This window comes from Drosophila teissieri, chromosome 2L (assembly GCF_016746235.2).
Source record: "Drosophila teissieri strain GT53w chromosome 2L, Prin_Dtei_1.1, whole genome shotgun sequence".
Lineage (NCBI taxonomy): Eukaryota > Metazoa > Arthropoda > Insecta > Diptera > Drosophilidae > Drosophila > Drosophila teissieri.
Genome location: NC_053029.1, coordinates 27,819,614 through 27,839,376, shown reverse-complemented (window position 1 = coordinate 27,839,376; position 19,763 = coordinate 27,819,614). Strand labels below are relative to the sequence as shown.

Sequence of the window (19,763 nt, the reverse complement as noted above, 5' to 3'; positions counted from 1 at the left end):
GAAATATGTCCTGGAACTCTTTCCAAGTCATACCGTGATACGAAATTTGCGTAAGCCACGGGGATGCGCTTCCCTCTATGTAGTTGCTCTGTGCCAATATCAATTTACTACATTGAAGAGGCTGCTCCGATAAAATTATATCAGAAGTAGCACAGCATTTTCCTGCCTCTACGTTTGCAGCTTCAGGGTTAAATTTCGGTAGTATTACATAATGACTATGCTGTTGCCCACGTGCCGGCGTTGCTTGCATGATTTTCGCAGGTTTAGCGAAATTCCGACTTTTGCATTTCGAGAACTGGACGCCAGAGTGTAAGGCTGCATATGCTTCTATGAAACAGCTCTCGCTTCGAGTATGGTTCATTTTCGTTTTCCACTCTAACCAAGCAGCACAACTGACCACGTTCAGCAACAGCTCCATCGGTCTCGCTCTAACACATGTATTCCCATTCTCAAATAATTTGTCGCTTTACTCCTTTAGATTGACATTAAATAAAAATAAGCAGAACATCAAAGAAAACAAGAAGATGAAACAGTACAAGCACAATAAGAAGCAATAACGACTATGTGCATACCCATTAATTTCGCCACGACACATATATATATATATTTAGCCATATATATTCAATACTTTATGATTAACAACTTTTAGGAGGTGCGTGCATTTTTACTGTGAAGCTCACAAATTGATTTTGAAAATTTTGTAAGGTTGAAGTTAGTGTGGATAAATTTCACTTCGATTCATAAACCTGATTCCTGCAATACATACATCAGTAGTTTGCACACACATTTTTATATTTTTTGACTTAATAAATTTTATAGTCTAACTTACGAATACAAACTCAAAAATGCATACATATGTAATACAAAATATATAAAAAATCAGTAAGAAAGGGAAGGCAGCATCTGCTACCCAGTGAATGTCAATTCTTCGTTGCGGAAAGTTAAACACCTTTTATAATTCCACATACGTGTTATCTACTTTAACTTAAAAAATTAACTATATGTTAGTGTTGACATGGGTGTTTAGGTAGGTACATACATATGTCTGAGAACTCTTGTGATATTTATTAAGTGCATTTCGACATTTTTCATGATTCTTCTTTGCAGTTCATAATTCTTTTGAGGTAAAGTTGAAACCTTATCAACGTTTTTCATAAATAAGCTTCGTTGTATTTCAATACAAAACTTGTAAGTTTGTACAAGTTGTAACAAATGTTACCTATTACAAACATCCATACATATTTAATCACATAGTATATGTATGCCATCAAGGGTATTTCCTCCTCTAAACCCACTGTTATGTACATATGTAGCTCGCTGAACATGTATGTACATAGATATGCATGTGTAGGAATATTGGATTTGTACATCCTGCAGCTGCACAATTAATCGCTACAAAATATCATCAGTAAGTAGTGTGCGACGCTGGCAGATTCTTAAATGTCATCGGCAGTGTTGCAGTCTAACATTTTCGACGGAAAAGTACATACATATGTATATCCAATTGATTTTCCTGCAAATGTAACTTTTTAAGTTGTTAAACATCTTTGTGCCAGAACTACTACATAAATCGATTGTTATGTTTTTTTATGATTTCTTATAAAAAGCATCTGAATTATTATTAAAAGAAATGTGTCCTTCCAAATTGTAAAAGATCTATAAAAATAGTTCCTTGGAGCCTATCGAAGATAACAGGCTCATCACATTCTTTTTCAGGTTTTTTGTCCATGGGTACGAGAAAATTTAAAATATAGAAAAATTAAAAATGAACAACAATACAGATCTGCATAATTCCGTTGATCAGGACTATTCCGAATTTCTCAGCGAGTATTTATTGCAAAACAATTCCCAAAGTATCGAACCTGAAGCCAATTACGAAGGTTTGTACGAGTATAACAAACATAATGGAAAAGTCGATAATATTTTCTTTTTCAATGTAATTTAGATGGAGAAATGGAAGCAGAGTGGTTGGTTTCCGCTGGTTATCCAGAATTGATAAAGCCCTTCAAACAAGTAAGTAAATTGTTTAAAATATATTATTTATTATTACTATTCACTACAATGTACTGGTTTTGACAAAACTTTTTATAAATTGTATTAATGTTGAGACAGGCTTGTTTCAAAGTTCTAGTAACACATTAGAACAATTTCGCCAACAAACTTACGTACACCAACTTTTCAAAAATGTCACACCTCAACTTCAACAGATTTGGTTAAAGTTGGTTACTCTGATGCCCCCATATTATGAAAACCCTGTAGAGATATCTTCTTTGCAGTCAATATATATTGAGATAGCATTAAGAAAAGCAAAAAATATTTGTCAAAACACTAATATTTAATCCGATTTTGGTAAATTCCATTTAATGGCAGGCGTGAGCAATTAAAAATTTATCATTTTACAGTGTGTGGACTAGGTAGAGCTGGAAAACAATCGATGGTGGGCACCATCGATGTTTTCGATGGTTTGCTAAGAAAACATCGATAGTATCGATAGTTTAAAAAAAAAAAAATTAATTCAACGTGAACCGAAGTTTAGATACCCTTGTAGAATATGTAAAAAAATATTAAAGTCGGCCTTTATAAAAATGCAGGAAGGACTGCAAAGGAATTAAAAAAGTATTAAAAAACATTAATAGAAAAACGTTTAATTTCATTAATTAACAAAATTTATTTGCTTCAATGCAAAACGGCTATAATTATCACAATAGAGAGATACATTTTTTTTTTCTTAAAAAGTAACATAACATTTTTTGGCTTCAATGCAAAACTGATATTAACATCTCAATAGAGAGATACATTTTTTTTTCTTAAAAAGTAACATAACATTTATTTGCTTCAATGCAAAACTGATATTAATATCTCAATAGAGAGATACATTTTTTTTTTCTTAAAAAGTAACATAACATTTTTTGGCTTCAATGCAAAACTTATATTAATAAATCAATAAAGAGATCAATTGTTAAGGATTTTGTTAAGAAAAAGTAACATGTCAACATTTTTGGGTTTTAGTGAAGACCTTCGGTCAGATATTATTTGACCGGCCTTACTGAAGGTCCTTTCGGATTCGGTCGAAGTTGCTGGGATGCAGAGGTACTTCATACATAATCTCGTTATAGGTTTCAATGTCTCACCGTTTGCCTGAAAAGGGATAAATTCATGAAAGTTTTATTTAAAAACTACAAATTATATTCTTACCATCCAATAAACAAGGGGATCCTTATCCGCCGGCTCATTAGGCCTTTCGCAATATGTTCGCAAGATCATTATGGCATCGGCTAGGTTTGAGTGAACTTTTTTGGATATTTTTTCTTCGTTTCGTGGTGTTGAAACTTCAGGTGGTTGAGCTACTCGGGACAAACTTGAAAACAACTCTGACTCCAAAGCTTTCGCGGCTTGCTCTGAGTTCGATGGAAACAAAAAACCGTCCTTTTTAAATCTCGGATCCAGCAATGTAGCAATTCTAGTAACAGTCCGAGTTTCGTAATGCGAGAAACGCTCTGGCAATCTTTTTTTTACGACCTCGCAAATATCAAGCGCAGGCTGTGATTTTACTTGGCTGTATACTTTGCATGATTTTTTGGTGCAACTCATAAATAAGAGGTATTATTAGCGAAATCGAAACCGTTTTGTTAGTCGATATCTGAACTGTCGCTTCGTGAAACGGAGCTAAAACTTGACAAATCTCATTCAAAATAATCATTTCGTCGGCTGATAATGAACTTGGAGCCTTGGTTGAGTTTAGAAGCACTGCAGAAATCGAGTCATTTACCAAAATAATCCGTTGAATCATAAAGTATGCGCTATTCCAACGCGTTGGAACTTCTTGTAAAAGTCCATAGCGTGACTCTGAAGTTTGTGCATTTTTTAGTTTTTCTGTTGCGATTGAACTCGATTTAAAAAACGCTACGATCCTCTTACACTTTGCTAGTAAGGGTACTATTGAATCTGTTTTCAGGAGATCTTGCACCAAAAGATTAATAGTATGCGAGACACATGGCAAATGTTTGATTCTCATTATTTCGCACGCTTTTTTCATAGACGCGTTACAATCGTTACTACCTTATTTAAAAGGTTCCATTCATTCAGAACGGCGCTGAGTGAGTCGGCAATATTACTTGCGCAGTGGTTAGTTGCATCTACTAGTTTTTGCGTGGACAAAACTACTGATTTTAGTTCATAACGTTCGTTAATGAAGTGGCACGTTATAGTGATATATCCTTCATTAGCACGCGAGGTCCAACAATCAGTAGTTATGGATACATTGTCAACGTAATTTAAATCCTCCTTCAACTTTAATTTCAAACATTCATAATCACGTGGCAGAACAACATTCCTGAGATGGGTTTTACTGGGTAGCATGTACCTCGGGTCTAGTTTTCGAACTAAGTCACAGAATCCCCTATCTTCTACAATAGAAAAAGGTTGGACATCCACCGCGATCATTCTCATTACTGCCTTGTCCAGCTCCGTTTTTTTTTGCTGATCCATTTTGATAGGTGAGGTCAGTCTTTAGGAACCGATCCAAACAAGTCGTAGAAGCAACCTGGCCAGCCTCCAGATATTCGGGATGTGCTCGTTTTAAATGATCCAATAGATTGCTAGTGTTCCCGGAAGTTTTATAGAGCTTACCACATCTGTTGCAAATCGCTGCTTGAGCGTCCTTAGTCTTCTTGAAATGGTCCCAAACCAGTGAAAGCTCTTTTTTACGATTTGGAGTCGTGTTATCCACAGTTGTTAAAGGGTCTGAAATCAAGAACATAGTGGTTACTAAATATAAATAAAAACACGTGTATATGCATATTTTGTGGCTACATGCACATATGTATACACATACACATTTGCACACTGTACGCGGACGCGTCGTTTTGTGTGTATTTATTAAAATGACGCCATGCATTTATTCACACTAAGTACTTACTTTTCACATGTTTATCCATCCTCTTCTCCATTTCCCAACCTTTTTTAACACCACCAAAACTCATAAAACTGTTCAAACTGTTTCTCTAATCTGAAAAAGAAAACTAAAATTTCTATTCCTTATAAAATTTACCGAACTTACTCGTCCCTCTTGCTATTTGTTAGTGCGGAGAAACCATCGATTGTTTTCGAATACCATCGATGGTTTGAAAAAACTGAAAAACATCGATAGTATCGATAGTGCCATCGATGGTTTTCCAGCTCTAGGACTAGGGTTGTTGATAATATATCAAAATATCAATATATCGATATTTTTCCTGAAAATTATATATTTATATCGTGATATTTTTTTTTGAACAAATATCGATATATTTTTTTTTGATATTTTTCCTTCGTTCACTCTTATTTGCAAAGCGATACCGAGTAAAAGTGCACGTGTTAAAATGAACATAAAATCCAATTACACTGATAAAAAAAACGGGACTGCAAAGTGCAAACTTTGCGACTGAATTATTAATACAACTGGAAACTCTTCAAAGTTGTCTTTGCACCTTAAGAAGCCGAATGACAGACACACATATAACACAACGAGTCCTCCTAAAATCACTTAATTCTAAGTACTGGTAGCATTATAACATGAAATTTATATAAACACAATGTATTATTATCTGCATTATAAATAGAAAATAAATGAATTAAAATAAGAACAAGAGAGAACGCTATAGTAGGCGTGGCAACACTCATCGACAATCTTCCGCTGCGTCTATGTCTCTGGAGTCTGTATGCTTAATCTCAACTTTCTAGCTATTGTAGTTCCTGAGTTACTCTGCGAGTAACGGGTATATAAATAAAGTTAATAAGACACTTTAATTTTATTTATTGTGGAAAAAAAAATTTTATTTAAAAACAACAAAAATATCAAATATTTTTTTTGTGATATTTTAAATATTATCATCATTTTGTTTTGATAAAAAAAATATCATCGATACGATATTTTTTTAATATCATGACATCCCTAGGGTGAACGTCAACTGAGATGTTAAGTGACCGAAGGTGGCTACTATGTATATATGTAGACACGAATAAATATCTGCTGTGGTTGTCCGATTTTAACGCGTGTTACACTAAGCGAAAGGTAAAGCATAATTTTAAGACTTGCCAAAACATATATGGTTTAGGAGGAAGAGCGGTAAAAGTGTATTATTACAATTTAAATAAAATTGGGTCTGATGAGGGATGTTGGGAGATCTTGTATAAATACCTATAATGGCAATGAAATGATTGTTTTCTAAAAGTTGTTCCTTTTAATACATTAAATTAAAATTTATAAAAACAATTAGCTTAATATTGGCATCCTTTTTAAATTCAGAACTGCATTAAATTGGTGAGCCCTCCAGATTAAGCTACTCTTAATATATAAAAAATAGTTTTAGAACTCACTTTTTTTGTACCAAGGGTACTCCTTTAAAAACCGGTAAAAACCTTTTAGCGGTGTACCGCAAACTGATTTGTTTCAAGCTGCTTCATTTAGCTTAAAATACCAGCAAGTGTTTAATGGGACCATATTGTTCAAATCTAATTTTGGAACTCAGAGTAAGCAATGCCACATTGTTCACTTTTAAAATCATAAAATACTTCGAGCTGATGAAGGTCACAAGCATGCCCTCCCACATTCCCACTATACCCGAGTGTACCTGAATATCAGATACCCGTTGCTCAGCTAGTGAAATTGAATTCTTTTTCGCAGCCAACGAGTTTTTGGGTCAAAAATTGGTTTTTGTGGGCGTTCGAGTTGGCGTGGCAAAATATGAAAACAAGCTTGAGCTTGCACTTGTTTTGGAATTGACTGCTTTAATTTTATTATTGTCAGCAACACTTACAACACTGAGATGCAATAAAGTGTATGTTGTACGCCTAGGATGACTTACACGGTGTTGATCACATTGGCTGTATAATCGGCTGTATAGGCGGATCCCGCCTATCTTGAAACTTATTTTATATTTTTTGGCGCAGCCGGTAGGTTTGTAGTTCTTCCCTTAGGAGTATTCCTTTTGCCGGCCCGTGATTCTTCTAGTCTAAGTCCTGGTATCCTGGGATTTTGTGCAGGATTAGATCTTCGCTCCTCTCGACAATGTTCTTTGGACCGAAGTCCTTGGCTTTAAGGCAGTCTTCACTTGAGTATGATACCGCCCGAGATTAGACTTTACGAGAATTGGTTCCCGAGAATTGAACTCCAGAGAATAGACTTTCCGAAAATTTAACACTTTATCGGTGGGCTGAGGCCTTTTTATACCGGCTTAGAGCTTTTTCTGTACTACTCCGGTCATCGGTCTTCTAGACCAAGTGTTCCCACGTAGGAGTTATATTTCCATATTTTCCCCATTTTGGGAGTCAATGCCCTGTTGGTGAACTGTGCCCGTTACTGGAGTAGAATTTTCCGGCCGCTGAACTGGTCATCGGACAGTCGTTAATTGTCGAACTGCATTTTCTTTGTCGCGTCCAAAGTCTTCAAAGTGTTATGTTCGTACAAAAAGGGTGTACGTAACAGCCGTTTATTGTTATATTCTTATTTACTAATTTTAAATGTTGTTCTATAGTAGTGTGGTTTATATTCATTATACAAATATGGTTTGCATCTACATGCTTAATTATACCCGTTACTTGTAGACTAAAAAGTTATACTAGATTCGTTGAACAGGCAAAAGGTAGCGTTTCCGACCATATAAAGTATATATGTATATTCTTGATCAGGATCAATAGCCGAGTCGATCTGGCCCCGTCCGTCCGTCTGTCCGTATGAACGTGAAGATCTAAAGATCTGTTAATTATACCCGTTACTCGTAGAGTAAAAGGGTATACTAGATTCGTTGAAAAGTATGTAACAGGCAGAAGGAAGCGTTTCCGACCATATAAAGTATATATATTCTTGATCAGGATCAGTAGCCGAGTCGATCTGGCCATGTCCGTCTGTCCGTCCGTCTGTCCGTTGTATTAGACTTGTAAATTTCTATCGATTTGCCAAAAAACTTTTTGCCACGCCCACTCTAACGCCCACAAACCGCCAAAAACTGTCAGTGTTGAAGACTCTCCTTCGCACTTCCACTAGCTGAGTAACGGGTATCAGATAGTCGGGGAACTCGACTATAGCGTTCTCTCTTGTTTTTAATATATTTTCATTTTTTTGTTATTTTTGTAAATTTCTATCGATTTGCAGAAAAACTTTTTACCACGCCCACAAACTTAACAAAGCTGCCATGCCCACACTTTAAAATTTTTTTTTGATATTTGTCCAGTGTGGAAATTCTCCTTCGCACTTCCACTAGCTGAGTAACGGGTATTAGATAGTCAGGGAACTCGACTATAGCGTTCTCTCTTGTTACTACCTTTAATTGCCTTTAACCTAACAATGCTGGCCTTTCTCTGAGTCACTTACCATAGAGGAGGAAATTGTAAAGTTTTGTCGAAGTTTTATTTCTTTGATGCCTCGATTGACCAAAAAGTATAGAGGCTGCAAAATAAGCAAACGGTTACATTCGTTGAGTTTATATTTTAAACTGACGTTTTATTTCATTGTCCAAGTGTATATAGCAAACATGAAATTTACATATCCTAATCTAATCTAAACTAGTGGTTATACGCTCCCCAGCATGGAAAAAGATATTAAGTGCGGGAGTCTTTCACTGCACGACATATTTTATCTTCAAGAATATGCTATAATTAAAAAAACCCGCAGTTGATATATGTATAACTACGTCAGTTGTTATTTCTTTAATGTTAATTACACACGAATCACTCCACGTTCAGGAGTTCTGCTTTCAATGCTATAAAAGCAAAAAAAACGCAGCTTTCAAATTTACAGTCAGCTGTTAATCGATAACTGCTGACAGAGTGTTGTATTTAGCAGTGCGGCAATACAAAGTACGATTATCAACGACCTCGTATAAGTAGACAAATTTTTGACAATACATTTCTACATCGGTTTAATCGTTTTACGTACAATATACGAGGTATGTGTTCAAAAAGTATCGAGAATTTTGACTTTTTGAGGGTTACGTATAATCGAATTTCGATTTTTGTGGCGTTCTTGGTTGGTACTCATGTCTGTTACTTATGCCGACAAGCTGGGCCATTTTGAATTTTCACTTAATTGTTGACAACTGATATATACTGATATATATCCGTGTTCTTGTGTGAACATAGCTCGAAGCCACAAACTTTCTCTAAAAGTGTTAATTGTCATACAGATTTTGAGATCATTTTCGTAAAGCAGGTAAAAAAAAATTCATGTTGTATTTATTGTATTTCATCCATTAGTCATGGTGTGCAAATCAATGCTCACTAAACAACTGTCAAACTGCCAGAGTATATTTGGAATGTTAATGAGAATTTTATAGCATTTTCTGGCAAATCAACAAAAGCCGTATGAAAAGTGCGACGACACATCGACGAACAAGGTTGGGTAGCAGTATCTTTGATATTGAAAAAGAAAATGGGGCTGCTCGCAACGAATGCTGATCAGAGACTGATAATGTTGTGAATTCCCTTGCAGGCAGGACATTCCTTTTCGTCATTACCTCCGACCTCACTATGGAAGAATCTTCTCGGCTTAAACACTGCCTGTTCATTCACCAAAATGGCATCTTGGACTTCTTTACCCAGAACCTAAGATTTTTAATCGACTTTTTATCCGGGTTTTGAATGACGTGTTCTAGCTCTTATTTTTGTAGCTGAACTGCCAATTTCGAGGCAAAGATCTAATTTTCCAGTTGTTGATCCGCGTTTGCTGCTTCCAGAAACGCTGCCAGGATTAATTCCTTAACTTTAAGACTCTACCAACTGGGTTATTTTTTCCTTCATTATTCTTGGTAAATATAACAAATATGATTGTTTCATTTTCTCGGACTTGGACGCTCCGTTGCAGATTTACTTTTGTTATTTTCTGTAATCTCCTTCAATTCCATCACTTCTGAGACCATCGAATACAATGTTAGTTTTTTATTTGAATCTCTATCATTCTAGTTATTTTCATTTGAAACATTTGACTAATGTTATTATTTTTGAATCACCAGCATCTGGCTCCACATTAAAGGGGAAAATACCTTTAGACACTTAATTTTTGTTATTGTTTTAATTCTGTTGTTTATATAATTTTAATTAATAATTTAAGCTTATTAACCAAATTGTGGAAGAGATGCCTTCCGGAAGTTACTGGCGCCGAGCAAGTCTTTCCATAACCGCAAACTTTACACGTCAGTTTCTCGAAACTATGTTTTAAAAACCAAAGATTTTTAGACACTGTTTGACAGCAATTAAAAAGACATTTTTCGTGAAAATTACGAATTTTGAATTTCGGAGCCTGCTTGACATAATTAATTTTCGAATTTCAAAAGGATTTTAGTTCATCGACAACAAAAAACCCTCGCGAACATGAAAACGTTGGCATGTTGACGTAAGACTAAAATTGTGGCCAGAATCACTTATACAAATTATGATGTCAGCGGCGATACGACTTACAAGACCCTTGTAAAATTTGTTGAAATACAACAAAATTTCTTTTACCTCAGGGATTACGAATTTTGAATTTCGCAGGCTCCGGCTTGACATAGTTAATTTTCGACAAAAAACCCTCGCGAACATGAATGGGTTGGCATGTTGACGTAAGACTTAAATTGTGGCCAGAATCACTTATACAAATTAATATGGCAGCGGCGATATGACTTACAAGACCCTTGTAAAATTTGTTGAAATACAAAAAAATTTCTATTACCTCAGGCATCACTTGGTTACGGTTCATTTTAAGGGTCTCCAAACTCTATTTTGGGTACTCTTCCTCCGTTTTCCAAGTTCTTTATTTCCTCCTGGTAGCTTTTTTCCAATTTTTTCATGTTTTACTCAATTTTTCAATTTACTCATTGATTCTTCAGCTTTAGTTATAAACAATCAATAGAATTTACATATAACTAGTGGGCCCTATGCGATTCGCCGCATGCAGCCTTAAAATTCAATGAAAAATTCCTAGAATTTGTTATATGAAATTCATTTATTTTATTTGAAAATTGTTATTTTCAATCCAAAACATTTGGATAAACTATATTCTTCGTTTGTCCATTTGGAGCGAATACAAATAAAGAGTTTGGAATGCCAACTCTTGAACAGGCTACGTATAGCTGCCCATGAGAAAAACACGGCTCTTCCAAATTCCACCCGCATACTTGAGGCGTTTGTCCTTGTGCCTTATTGATAGACATGGCAAATGATAGACGCACTGGGAATTGCAGTCGCTTAAATTTAAACGGCATGTCTGTTGGTATCAAAGGAATACGCGGTATGAGCACCATTTCTATTTTCGCTTTTCCAGTCAATATCGTTGCTTCATTTAAATTCGGCATCAATTTTTTTACAACCAATCTTGTGCCATTGCACAATTTTGGTGCATTTAAATTCCGTAGTAAAATAATTGATGTGCCGATTTTTAAGTTCAAAAAATGCGGTGGCATACCAGGCGGTTCTAGGGAATTTAAAAATTCAACTGGATAATTCACTGCATCATCTTCTTTTATTGCGCTATCAAAAGATTTATATAATGTAAGTGCGCCTGGCAATTTTTCTTGAATGTGAAAATTAATTTCATTGACATTTACATTTTTTGGTGACAATATTGCTCGTTCTGTCAACCAATCGTGATTTCTGTGATTATACCCGTTACTCGTAGAGTAAAAGGGTATACTAGATTCGTTGAAAAGTATGTAACAGGCCGAAGGAAGCGTTTCCGACCATATAAAGTATATATATTCTAGATCAGGATCAATAGCCGAGTCGATCTGACCATGTCCGTCTGTCCGTCCGTCTGTCTGTCTGTCCGTCTGTCTGTCCGTCCGTATGAACGTCGAGATCTCAGGAACTATAAAAGCTAGAAAGTTGAGAATAAGCATAAAGACTCCAGAGACATAGACGCAGCGCAAGTTTGTCGATTCATGTTGCCACGCCCACTCTAACGCCCACAAACCGCCCAAAACTGCCACGCCCACACTTTTGAAAAATGTGTTGATATTTTTTCATTTTCTTATTAGTATTGTAAATTTCTATCGATCTGCAGAAAAACTTTTTGCCACGCCCACCCTAACGCCCACAAACCGCCCAAAACTGCTACGCCCATACTTTTAAAAAATGTGAAATTTTTTCACATTGTTGTTTGTCTTGTAAATATAACTCTATATACCAAAAATCTTTTTGCCACGCCCACTCTAACGCCCACAAACCGCCAAAAACGGTCAGTGTTGTAATTTCCCTTCGCACTTTTACCAGCTGAGTAACGGGTATCAGATAGTCGGGGAACCCGACTATAGCGTTCTATCTTGTTTTTGAATTATATTTGGAAAAACGCTTTCTATTAATTCGCCTTTAGATTGTAGAATTGTACAAAAATTGTTTGGGAAAGTGATCAAGCCATTTGTATTTGGAACTTTACCACTTCCGATTTCTAATGATCATATTGATCATTGTGCAATTGAACACGCATGTTTATGTTCAATGTCAATTTTTGGACATATCGCCACAGGAAATAATACTTCAATCACGTATTGACCTGATCCGCTAACGTTGCACGTGGAATGACAGGCAATGTTTGTCGGAAATCTCCTGACAAAAATATTAGTGCACCACCAAAAATTGGTTGATTGCGACGTAGATATTGCATTGTTCTGTTTAATGCTTCCAGAGATTTTTTATGGGTCATTGTACATTCATCCAATAGAATAATTGCTGCTTGCTGCAAAACTTTTGCCATTGCAGAATTTCTTGATATGTTGCATGTGGGATTGTCAATCACCTGTACGTTCAAAAATAATATAGTAATTAGCACTAATTTATTAATTAAATTAGTATAATTAGTATTTTAAATAGATCCATCAATGAATACAAACAAACCTGCACATTTAACGGCAATTTTAATGCTGAGTGTGCTGTTCGTCCACCATCGTCCACCATCGTGCATTTGAGGTTAAATTCACCGTTTTATCCCTCTTCGTCTTCCTTCTCCTCCTTTGTCTTCCACCTCTTCCTTCTTCTTCCTCCTCCTTCCTTTTTTTTCTGACTTCTTCATGCTATTTATAAAACGATAGCTAGCTGTTAGGCAACGTTTGCTGGGGCAATCGTGTTAGCTTATACATGCCAAATATTTTAATGTACAAGGTTCTTCGAAAGTAAACCGGACTTTTTGAATTAGCGCCCCTTAGAGGCGCCATCTATATGTCGACTAGTGCTATCCTTTATCGACTTCCAATAAAAATGTCACGACATTTCATCAATTGGCAGTGAAATTATTGCGTTTTAAGTGTCAGTATGTAAATTAAACATACAATTTTGTTTTAAAATTGATACAACATTTACCAAAATGTTTCAATTGATGAAATTGTGAAATTGTTGCGTTTTAAGTGTCAGTATGTAAATTAAACATACAATTTTGTTTTAAAATTGATACAACTTTTACCGAAACGTTTCAATTGATGAAACAAGTTTATGGCGATAATTGCCTATCCCGTAGCAGAGTTTTTTCAATGTTTTCAAAGTGGTCGTGAGGACATAAATGACGATGTGGGCCATGTGAGCCAACCAAAATCGGGCCTGAAGAAGTTAAAAGTGGAGACAATACTGATTTGTTTTTAAGGTTCTGGGGTTTTGTCCACAAAAGAATTTGTTCCACCCGGCCAAAAGGTTAATGTGGATTTTTGGTCAAATAATCGTCCAGAAGCGTCGATCGATGAGACGGCGCATTATCGTGCAACAAGCCAACCATGTAACATACCTTAACGTCCATCTTACATGGCGGAGGCACATTCATACTATGAAAACTCACCTACATACTGTACTTTGAGGTCCAGCTTTGAAAATCTCTGCTGCTTGGGAACGCGGTATTTTAGAAACGACAAGGTTCATAGAAATTTTGGTATTTTTCTCGTAACAGATGAAATATCCATGACTAATCCTTTTCTGAATTTGTTTCGTTGAATTTGATGTGTAATTTTGGTTGTTTTTGAAACGACGTAAAAATCGATTTTTAATATTGTTGCAATTTGTTGCCAGAAATCGATTTGACATAAGTGACAGTTGTAATTCAAGAGCACGGGAGTTCCTCATATGCGTTCTTTTTACAAACAATAAGTCAATAAAACTGGTAATCGGGGTTCATTCACACCTGGCGATGTCTCTTTGCTGTGGGCACGTTTGATTTGCAAGATTTGGGGTCAGCTGCAACTTGGAGATTTTATAAGAAATGCCTCTAAGAACGAGTCTCTGTCGGAGAGCGACTAGATTTTCAAGAGTCAATCTTTTCAATATTGTATCTGTGGATGCGGCTGCACAAGGTGCAGCCCTTAGGTGACCTTAGGAACATCATTTCATAAGCTCCTTAAAACTTGCTGAAACTTGCAAAAAGTTTAATGAAATCGACTGCAAATTAAATGTGCACGCCGATGATAAACTTGAAGTATTTAGCAGATGGCAAAAAGCATTTCGAACCCTAAAAAGTATGTTAATTCTTGATTAGGATTTAACATTCAATATTCTTAACAGAAAAAGCTTAAAACCATTTTATATATCGGTAATACTTTGGGCAAGATAGTCTTTTAATTAGTGTTCAAGACTTCATTATAAAAAATAAAATGATTTATTTATCTTTTAGGGGTTAGAGGTTTCTAAAACTGACTTGGATCCCATACTTACTACTTTATCTAAGCCACATGCTGAAGCGATTGTACAACTGGTAAGGACCCTGAACAAAACGGTACGGGGACGCACAAAAAGCCGACCAAAACGGAAACCTGATATAAGAGATGTATTTCGCGAATTTGATGTAAGTATATAAATTCTTTTAGTTTACCCGTTATTCTACAAGTAACTAACTTTCTACTGACGGCAACGCTGTGCAAATTTGTTTCATAACGTTTATATCTTCGGTAACCTTTGCTTTTGTACCTCTGCAGTAATTATATATTTAAAAAAAGCTGATGTGTACCGAGTAATACTTTTTGATTGCTTTTAAATTATTTTCAATTAATTTTTCGACTGTTCCTATGCTGGCTAACCAATTATGATTAACGTGGAGATCGAGAAAGGAAGTTTAAAACTACGGAGTTACAAAAAGGATTAATTAATTTAGATTCAGATTTTGTGGACAACAATTCCTCGTGTAGTTTGAATACGACTACACCGACATTTGCATCGCCTCCTGGAGAAAACAGACACTCCTTTAGTCGCTCGTACCATCACACACAAAGGTGTTAGTAAACATTCTCAAGTGTTGCGGCTTGAAGCTTAGGCACGCATTTCTAACGTGTATGGCATCTTACTGAATGATAAGAAATACGTTTTTATTTAATATTAGCCGTAATATAAGCAGAGCTAACAGAAAATTACAGCTTACGCATATGAATTCAACGTTACGGGAGACGTTAAGAAGTACCTCCTTTGACGTTAGTCTCTGTAAACACAATGATATGGGATGCAAAGGCAAGGCTATCAGAATACAATTTAGTTAGCTTGCTACGCAAGCCTCTTGCATTTTAATAGGAGATAGTAAGACTAGATTTTAGTGGTGGTGCAGTGGTCTGGCCGCGAAAGGGAAGTTTAATTCCCGTGGCCCCTTTTTTATTTTTAATCTTAGCATCGAACTAATTTACCACCATACTATCCGGCCAAAAATCACTAGAACATATGATGGAAAATAGTTTTTTAGGGACAGTTAACTTGAACGATGAAATATCCCTACCGTAAGAAAATTTATTTTTGTCCACTCTTATGTAATCGGACAAAACATCAGATGATGTTTGAATAGGGAAAAGCCGAGAAACGACTATTTGTTTTTTAGTTAAACCACCGTGAGGGGTTTTGGCACTGTAGATGGTATTTATTAAGGACCAACTTGTGCCGGTACTCCGGACTCATTATTTTTTTTATGGTGGTTATCTAATCGGGACAGGTGGAATTCCTGGATGAGAAACCAGTGCAAATCGGAATCTATAAAAAAGGACTGCGGACAACGCACGAAAAAAAAAAAAAAAAAAAAAAAAAAAAAAAAAAAAAAAAAAAAAAAAAAAAAAAAAAAAAAAAAAAAAAAAAAAAGCGGGACAAACGCAAAAGAAAAAAGAAAGAAAGCATGACTGTTCGCTTTGAAGCTAGGAAGATGAAAGAGCTCGAAAGACTAATTCATTCGTGCTACCCAGAGCAAACTCTAATCTTCACATTGTAGTGTTTTTGCGCTTCGCCGAGGGTGAAAGTTTGATTATATCCTAACCGGAATTTCAGTAAGAATCTGTTTCCGCACATTGAATCCGGGTGGTAACAATTCGGATTTTTAGCTCCTGCTGGATTTTGAATGCTTCCGCAATTCTGTTTGCTTCAGTAGGGCAGTCCTCGAGGTAAAACTCATTCTTTAGTAATGCATTTGCTCTAATTAGTTTGCTTTTTGACTTTTCCAACCAAACATTTTGTTTGGTTTTGATGGTACTGGTGTACATTAGACGGTTTCTTTCTCCAGACGGTAAGTTAATTAAACTGGTGGACAAGGTGCAAGCACACCTGACGATACATTTCTCTACGAGCGAGACAACACGAGATTGAGCTAGACTTCAGGATAGCAAGGAGCTTATACGTACCGAGTGACAGCAACGGTTGAAAGCTAGTTAAATCGTAGACCTTGGGCCTGGAGACGTCAAGGATTAACGGTTAAAGGCCGCCTATAACAGCAGACCAAACGGCGACATAATCAAGAAGAAGCAGAACACTAGAAAGTCAGCAAGGAGCAAGATCGCAAAGCAAGTCACAGAATTGAGAAACAGGTAGCTGGGGCTCCAGACCCTGGTGTACTTGTCGTAAAGTCATAAGCCAACTTTCATTTTTTTCCGCTGAATCTCTTTATAGTTGCAATTACATTTCAAAATCTCATAGCTGATCTCTTCTTGTAGGTCTAATGCCTCTCTGCCTGCTTGCTCCTCTTTATACACATTTGTGTTTACGTTTCTGTCTTGATTTGAGTGTTTTAATTCCTATAATAGCAGGATACGCTCCTAGTCCCAACCCAAAAATTCGAAAAGGAGCCGTTCACTTTCGAAAGAGTATTTTTATTTGTAGTATGTATTTAGCAGTGCTGGTTTCTGCGAAATATGTATTTTGTGAATTTTCGGAGGATGAGAATATTAGATGTGCCGTAGGAAAACGATTTGTGAATAATAACAAAGTTTGAATCTTTCAAAGTGTCGCCTGGTTAACACCTTCGAGAGGGAGTGTCCCGAGATCGCTTGACATAATACTTAATATCATGTTAAATTTATGAATTTTTTTTTTGCCAAAAATAAGTTTGATTTTGATGTAATAGAATACAGACAACCATATCATATTGCTGCACTGATAGCAGTCGGAAAATTAAGTAATCGAGACGAAATTTAGTTATTTTTTTTATCATAAATTCGGTAAAGTCCAGTTTTTGACAATATATACTTTCAGCTTTAAATTAAACAAAATTGATGACTATATCATAAAGCTGTTAAAGGGACAGTCGGAAGATTAAAGGTAAATAATAGAAAAGAATTCTTAACTTGATTGCTTTTGATCATTAACTTTGGAAATTTGTTTTTATATACATATAATATACATACATATATGCATAATATAAACGCATAAATTTGTTTACTTAAAGGAACGAAGTACAGGGACACGCTCACGAAGTGCCACACCAGATTCTCTGGACTCTTTACAAATTGATCAAGCTTGGACAAACAATTACTTGTATGTATTATTGAATTGCATGAGCACCATTACTAAACTTGAAATTTATGCAAATAGACCCAATTTTGTAAATAACTATGAAAAAAATAGTGAAACTGGTAAACGATGTGTAGAACAATCTGAAGAAATATATTTAAAACCAATCCTACGACGAACACCTAGCGCCCCACTTAAAAGCGGCACCTGTGTGGATATATTTCGTGGTTCGCATGTGCGATGTGATATACCTTTGTACTCGACGCATGGTGTCGAATTGCTTGGATATTCACGGATTAGCACCATACAATTGCCACGAAACCGATCCGGCTCTGATCCCTTTTGTTCTATTGGGTATGTTTTTTAATTTTAGAGGACTTCTTAGGGGTTTGCCTTCCTAAAGATACATATATCTTTTCAGCCGATCAACGGATTGTCAAAGTGAAAACGATACACCATCACAAAAGATCACATTGAGTGAAAAGCTGTCAGCTTCAGAGAATGAATGTATTCGCCTTTTTCCTATGCCCTACAATATTCTAAGCTTTGAAAGTATTTGTCGAGACTCCTCTAGTACTGATAGCTGCGAAGTACTAGATAACTGTGATACCCCTTCAACAGTATTCACAGATATTGCATCAATAAGCGAAACTGGCATGAAACGTTTACAGACAATACTTTGGTTAGAATTAGCCACAATATTTGATCGCAACAAAGTTTCTTTAGATAAAAGAAAGCCCTTTAAACGTCGTCGCAAAGAAGAAGGTAATCTCTTTGGGGTATCTATAAACGCTCTTATACGTCGGGATCAGCAAGTTACTGGCACTGACTCATCTTTAGTCCCACTATTTTTGGAAAATCTAATTGGCGAACTTCTGCGACGTGGCTCTAGAGAAGAAGGATTACTTCGAATAGGTGGTCATAAGCAAAAGGTTAAAATAGTGTTAATGATGTGGTAATCAAATTTTAATATTTTTTTGTTTTCAGACTGAATTACTTTATAATGAATTAGAATCAGCCTTTTATCATAATCCGGAAAATGTAACTAATATTTTTTGCACAGCTACTGTTCACGAACTTAGTTCGTTGCTAAAACGATGGTTGCGAGAACTTCCTCAACCTTTACTTACTAGTGAGCTGATACAACTGTTTTATCAATGTCACACACTTCCGTCAATAGATAAAATGAATGCACTATCGATTTTATGTCACCTGCTTCCACCCGAAAATAGAAACACATTACGTTCTTTATTAAGTTTTTTTAATTATATTATTAATCTAAAGGATATAAACAAAATGAATGTTCATAACGTAGCAACAATTATTGCACCATCACTATTCCCACCACGTTATATACACCCGAGTGACAAAAACAGCATTGCAGAACAAGTTAGAATGGCCGCACAGTGTTGTCATTTAACGAATATTTTAATCTTACGTGGTGAACGACTTTTCCAAGTACCCAACAATTTAATTATGGAATCACAGAAAACAATTATGGTATGTGTTATTTTTCAGTTATGAATTGACCGTAAAGATATGTTTTCATAGGGTAAGAAAGGATGGCATCGGCATCGGAATTTAAATGAAATTACTGCAAACCCAAGTGGAAAGGCGAGCAATGTTGGCGTCGGACACGATTCTACAGTTATAAATAAATACTCAACCAATTTAAAGCATTTACATCCATTTGTTATTTGAACAATCGGTTGCTAACGATGCTTAAGTTGTATTTTATGTTGATTATATATTTACGTATTTTTAAAGAAAATATATGGAATATTCTTTAATTTAAATGATCTTCAAATTTAAATTATATTTAAGATAAATACTTAAGCGTCGTAGATTCTGTCGACTGAAATGTGGGAAAATTTTCACTAAAAAGGAACATTTTGTGGGATTTGTAAATGAAAATGTGGTATTGAATGTGGGATGTGTTTTTTTTTTAATTTTAAATTAAAACGAATATTTAAGTGCATATAATGGATTATAAACAGAATTTCGGGTGAATTATATTTAATCTGTGTCCATATCACTATCCAAATCGTCGTTATTGCTATTGCCGGTTTCATCTCCTTTTGGATTGACGA

The 19,763-nt window shown here is 35.6% G+C and overlaps 1 protein-coding gene and 2 long non-coding RNA genes across 8 annotated transcripts; 1 reads left to right on the top strand and 2 right to left on the bottom strand.

Moving 5' to 3' along the window:
• The first annotated feature begins 761 nt into the window (after positions 1 to 761).
• Positions 762 to 19,469, top strand: LOC122616359 (rho GTPase-activating protein conundrum). 6 transcript variants are annotated; one of them, XM_043791793.1, is made up of 10 exons: positions 762 to 1,027; positions 1,108 to 1,124; positions 1,717 to 1,880; positions 1,946 to 2,013; positions 14,597 to 14,767; positions 17,609 to 17,697; positions 17,755 to 18,027; positions 18,095 to 18,605; positions 18,661 to 19,173; positions 19,225 to 19,469. In XM_043791793.1, exons 3-10 carry the CDS (start codon positions 1,766 to 1,768, stop codon positions 19,372 to 19,374), a joined length of 1,890 nt encoding a protein of 629 aa, XP_043647728.1. In that variant the 5' UTR covers positions 762 to 1,027; positions 1,108 to 1,124; positions 1,717 to 1,765; the 3' UTR covers positions 19,375 to 19,469. The 6 variants fall into 6 exon arrangements, with proteins under 6 accessions (XP_043647728.1, XP_043647744.1, XP_043647736.1 ...); XM_043791809.1 differs by lacking the exon at positions 1,108 to 1,124; XM_043791801.1 differs by lacking the exons at positions 762 to 1,027; positions 1,108 to 1,124 and adding an exon at positions 1,194 to 1,408.
• Positions 2,832 to 5,108, bottom strand: LOC122616400. Its single transcript, XR_006325912.1, has 4 exons — positions 5,060 to 5,108; positions 4,919 to 5,008; positions 3,196 to 4,743; positions 2,832 to 3,138 (listed from the first exon to the last, which is right to left on the bottom strand). It is a non-coding gene; the product is annotated as an uncharacterized LOC122616400 (long non-coding RNA).
• On the bottom strand, positions 12,602 to 14,084 carry LOC122616407. The gene is made up of 3 exons (XR_006325913.1): positions 13,772 to 14,084; positions 12,844 to 13,019; positions 12,602 to 12,745 (listed from the first exon to the last, which is right to left on the bottom strand). It is a non-coding gene; the product is annotated as an uncharacterized LOC122616407 (long non-coding RNA).
• Positions 19,470 to 19,763: the final 294 nt, after the last annotated feature.

Bases quoted from the DNA above. Each gene is read 5' to 3' on its own strand.
- LOC122616359 (XM_043791809.1), top strand. From the start codon at position 1,766: ATGAACAACAATACAGATCTGCATAATTCCGTTGATCAGGACTATTCC. The intron at 14,768-17,608 runs GTAAGTATATAA...GTTTACTTAAAG, and splicing joins ATGTATTTCGCGAATTTGAT to GAACGAAGTACAGGGACACG. The intron at 17,698-17,754 runs GTATGTATTATT...TTATGCAAATAG, and splicing joins GCTTGGACAAACAATTACTT to ACCCAATTTTGTAAATAACT.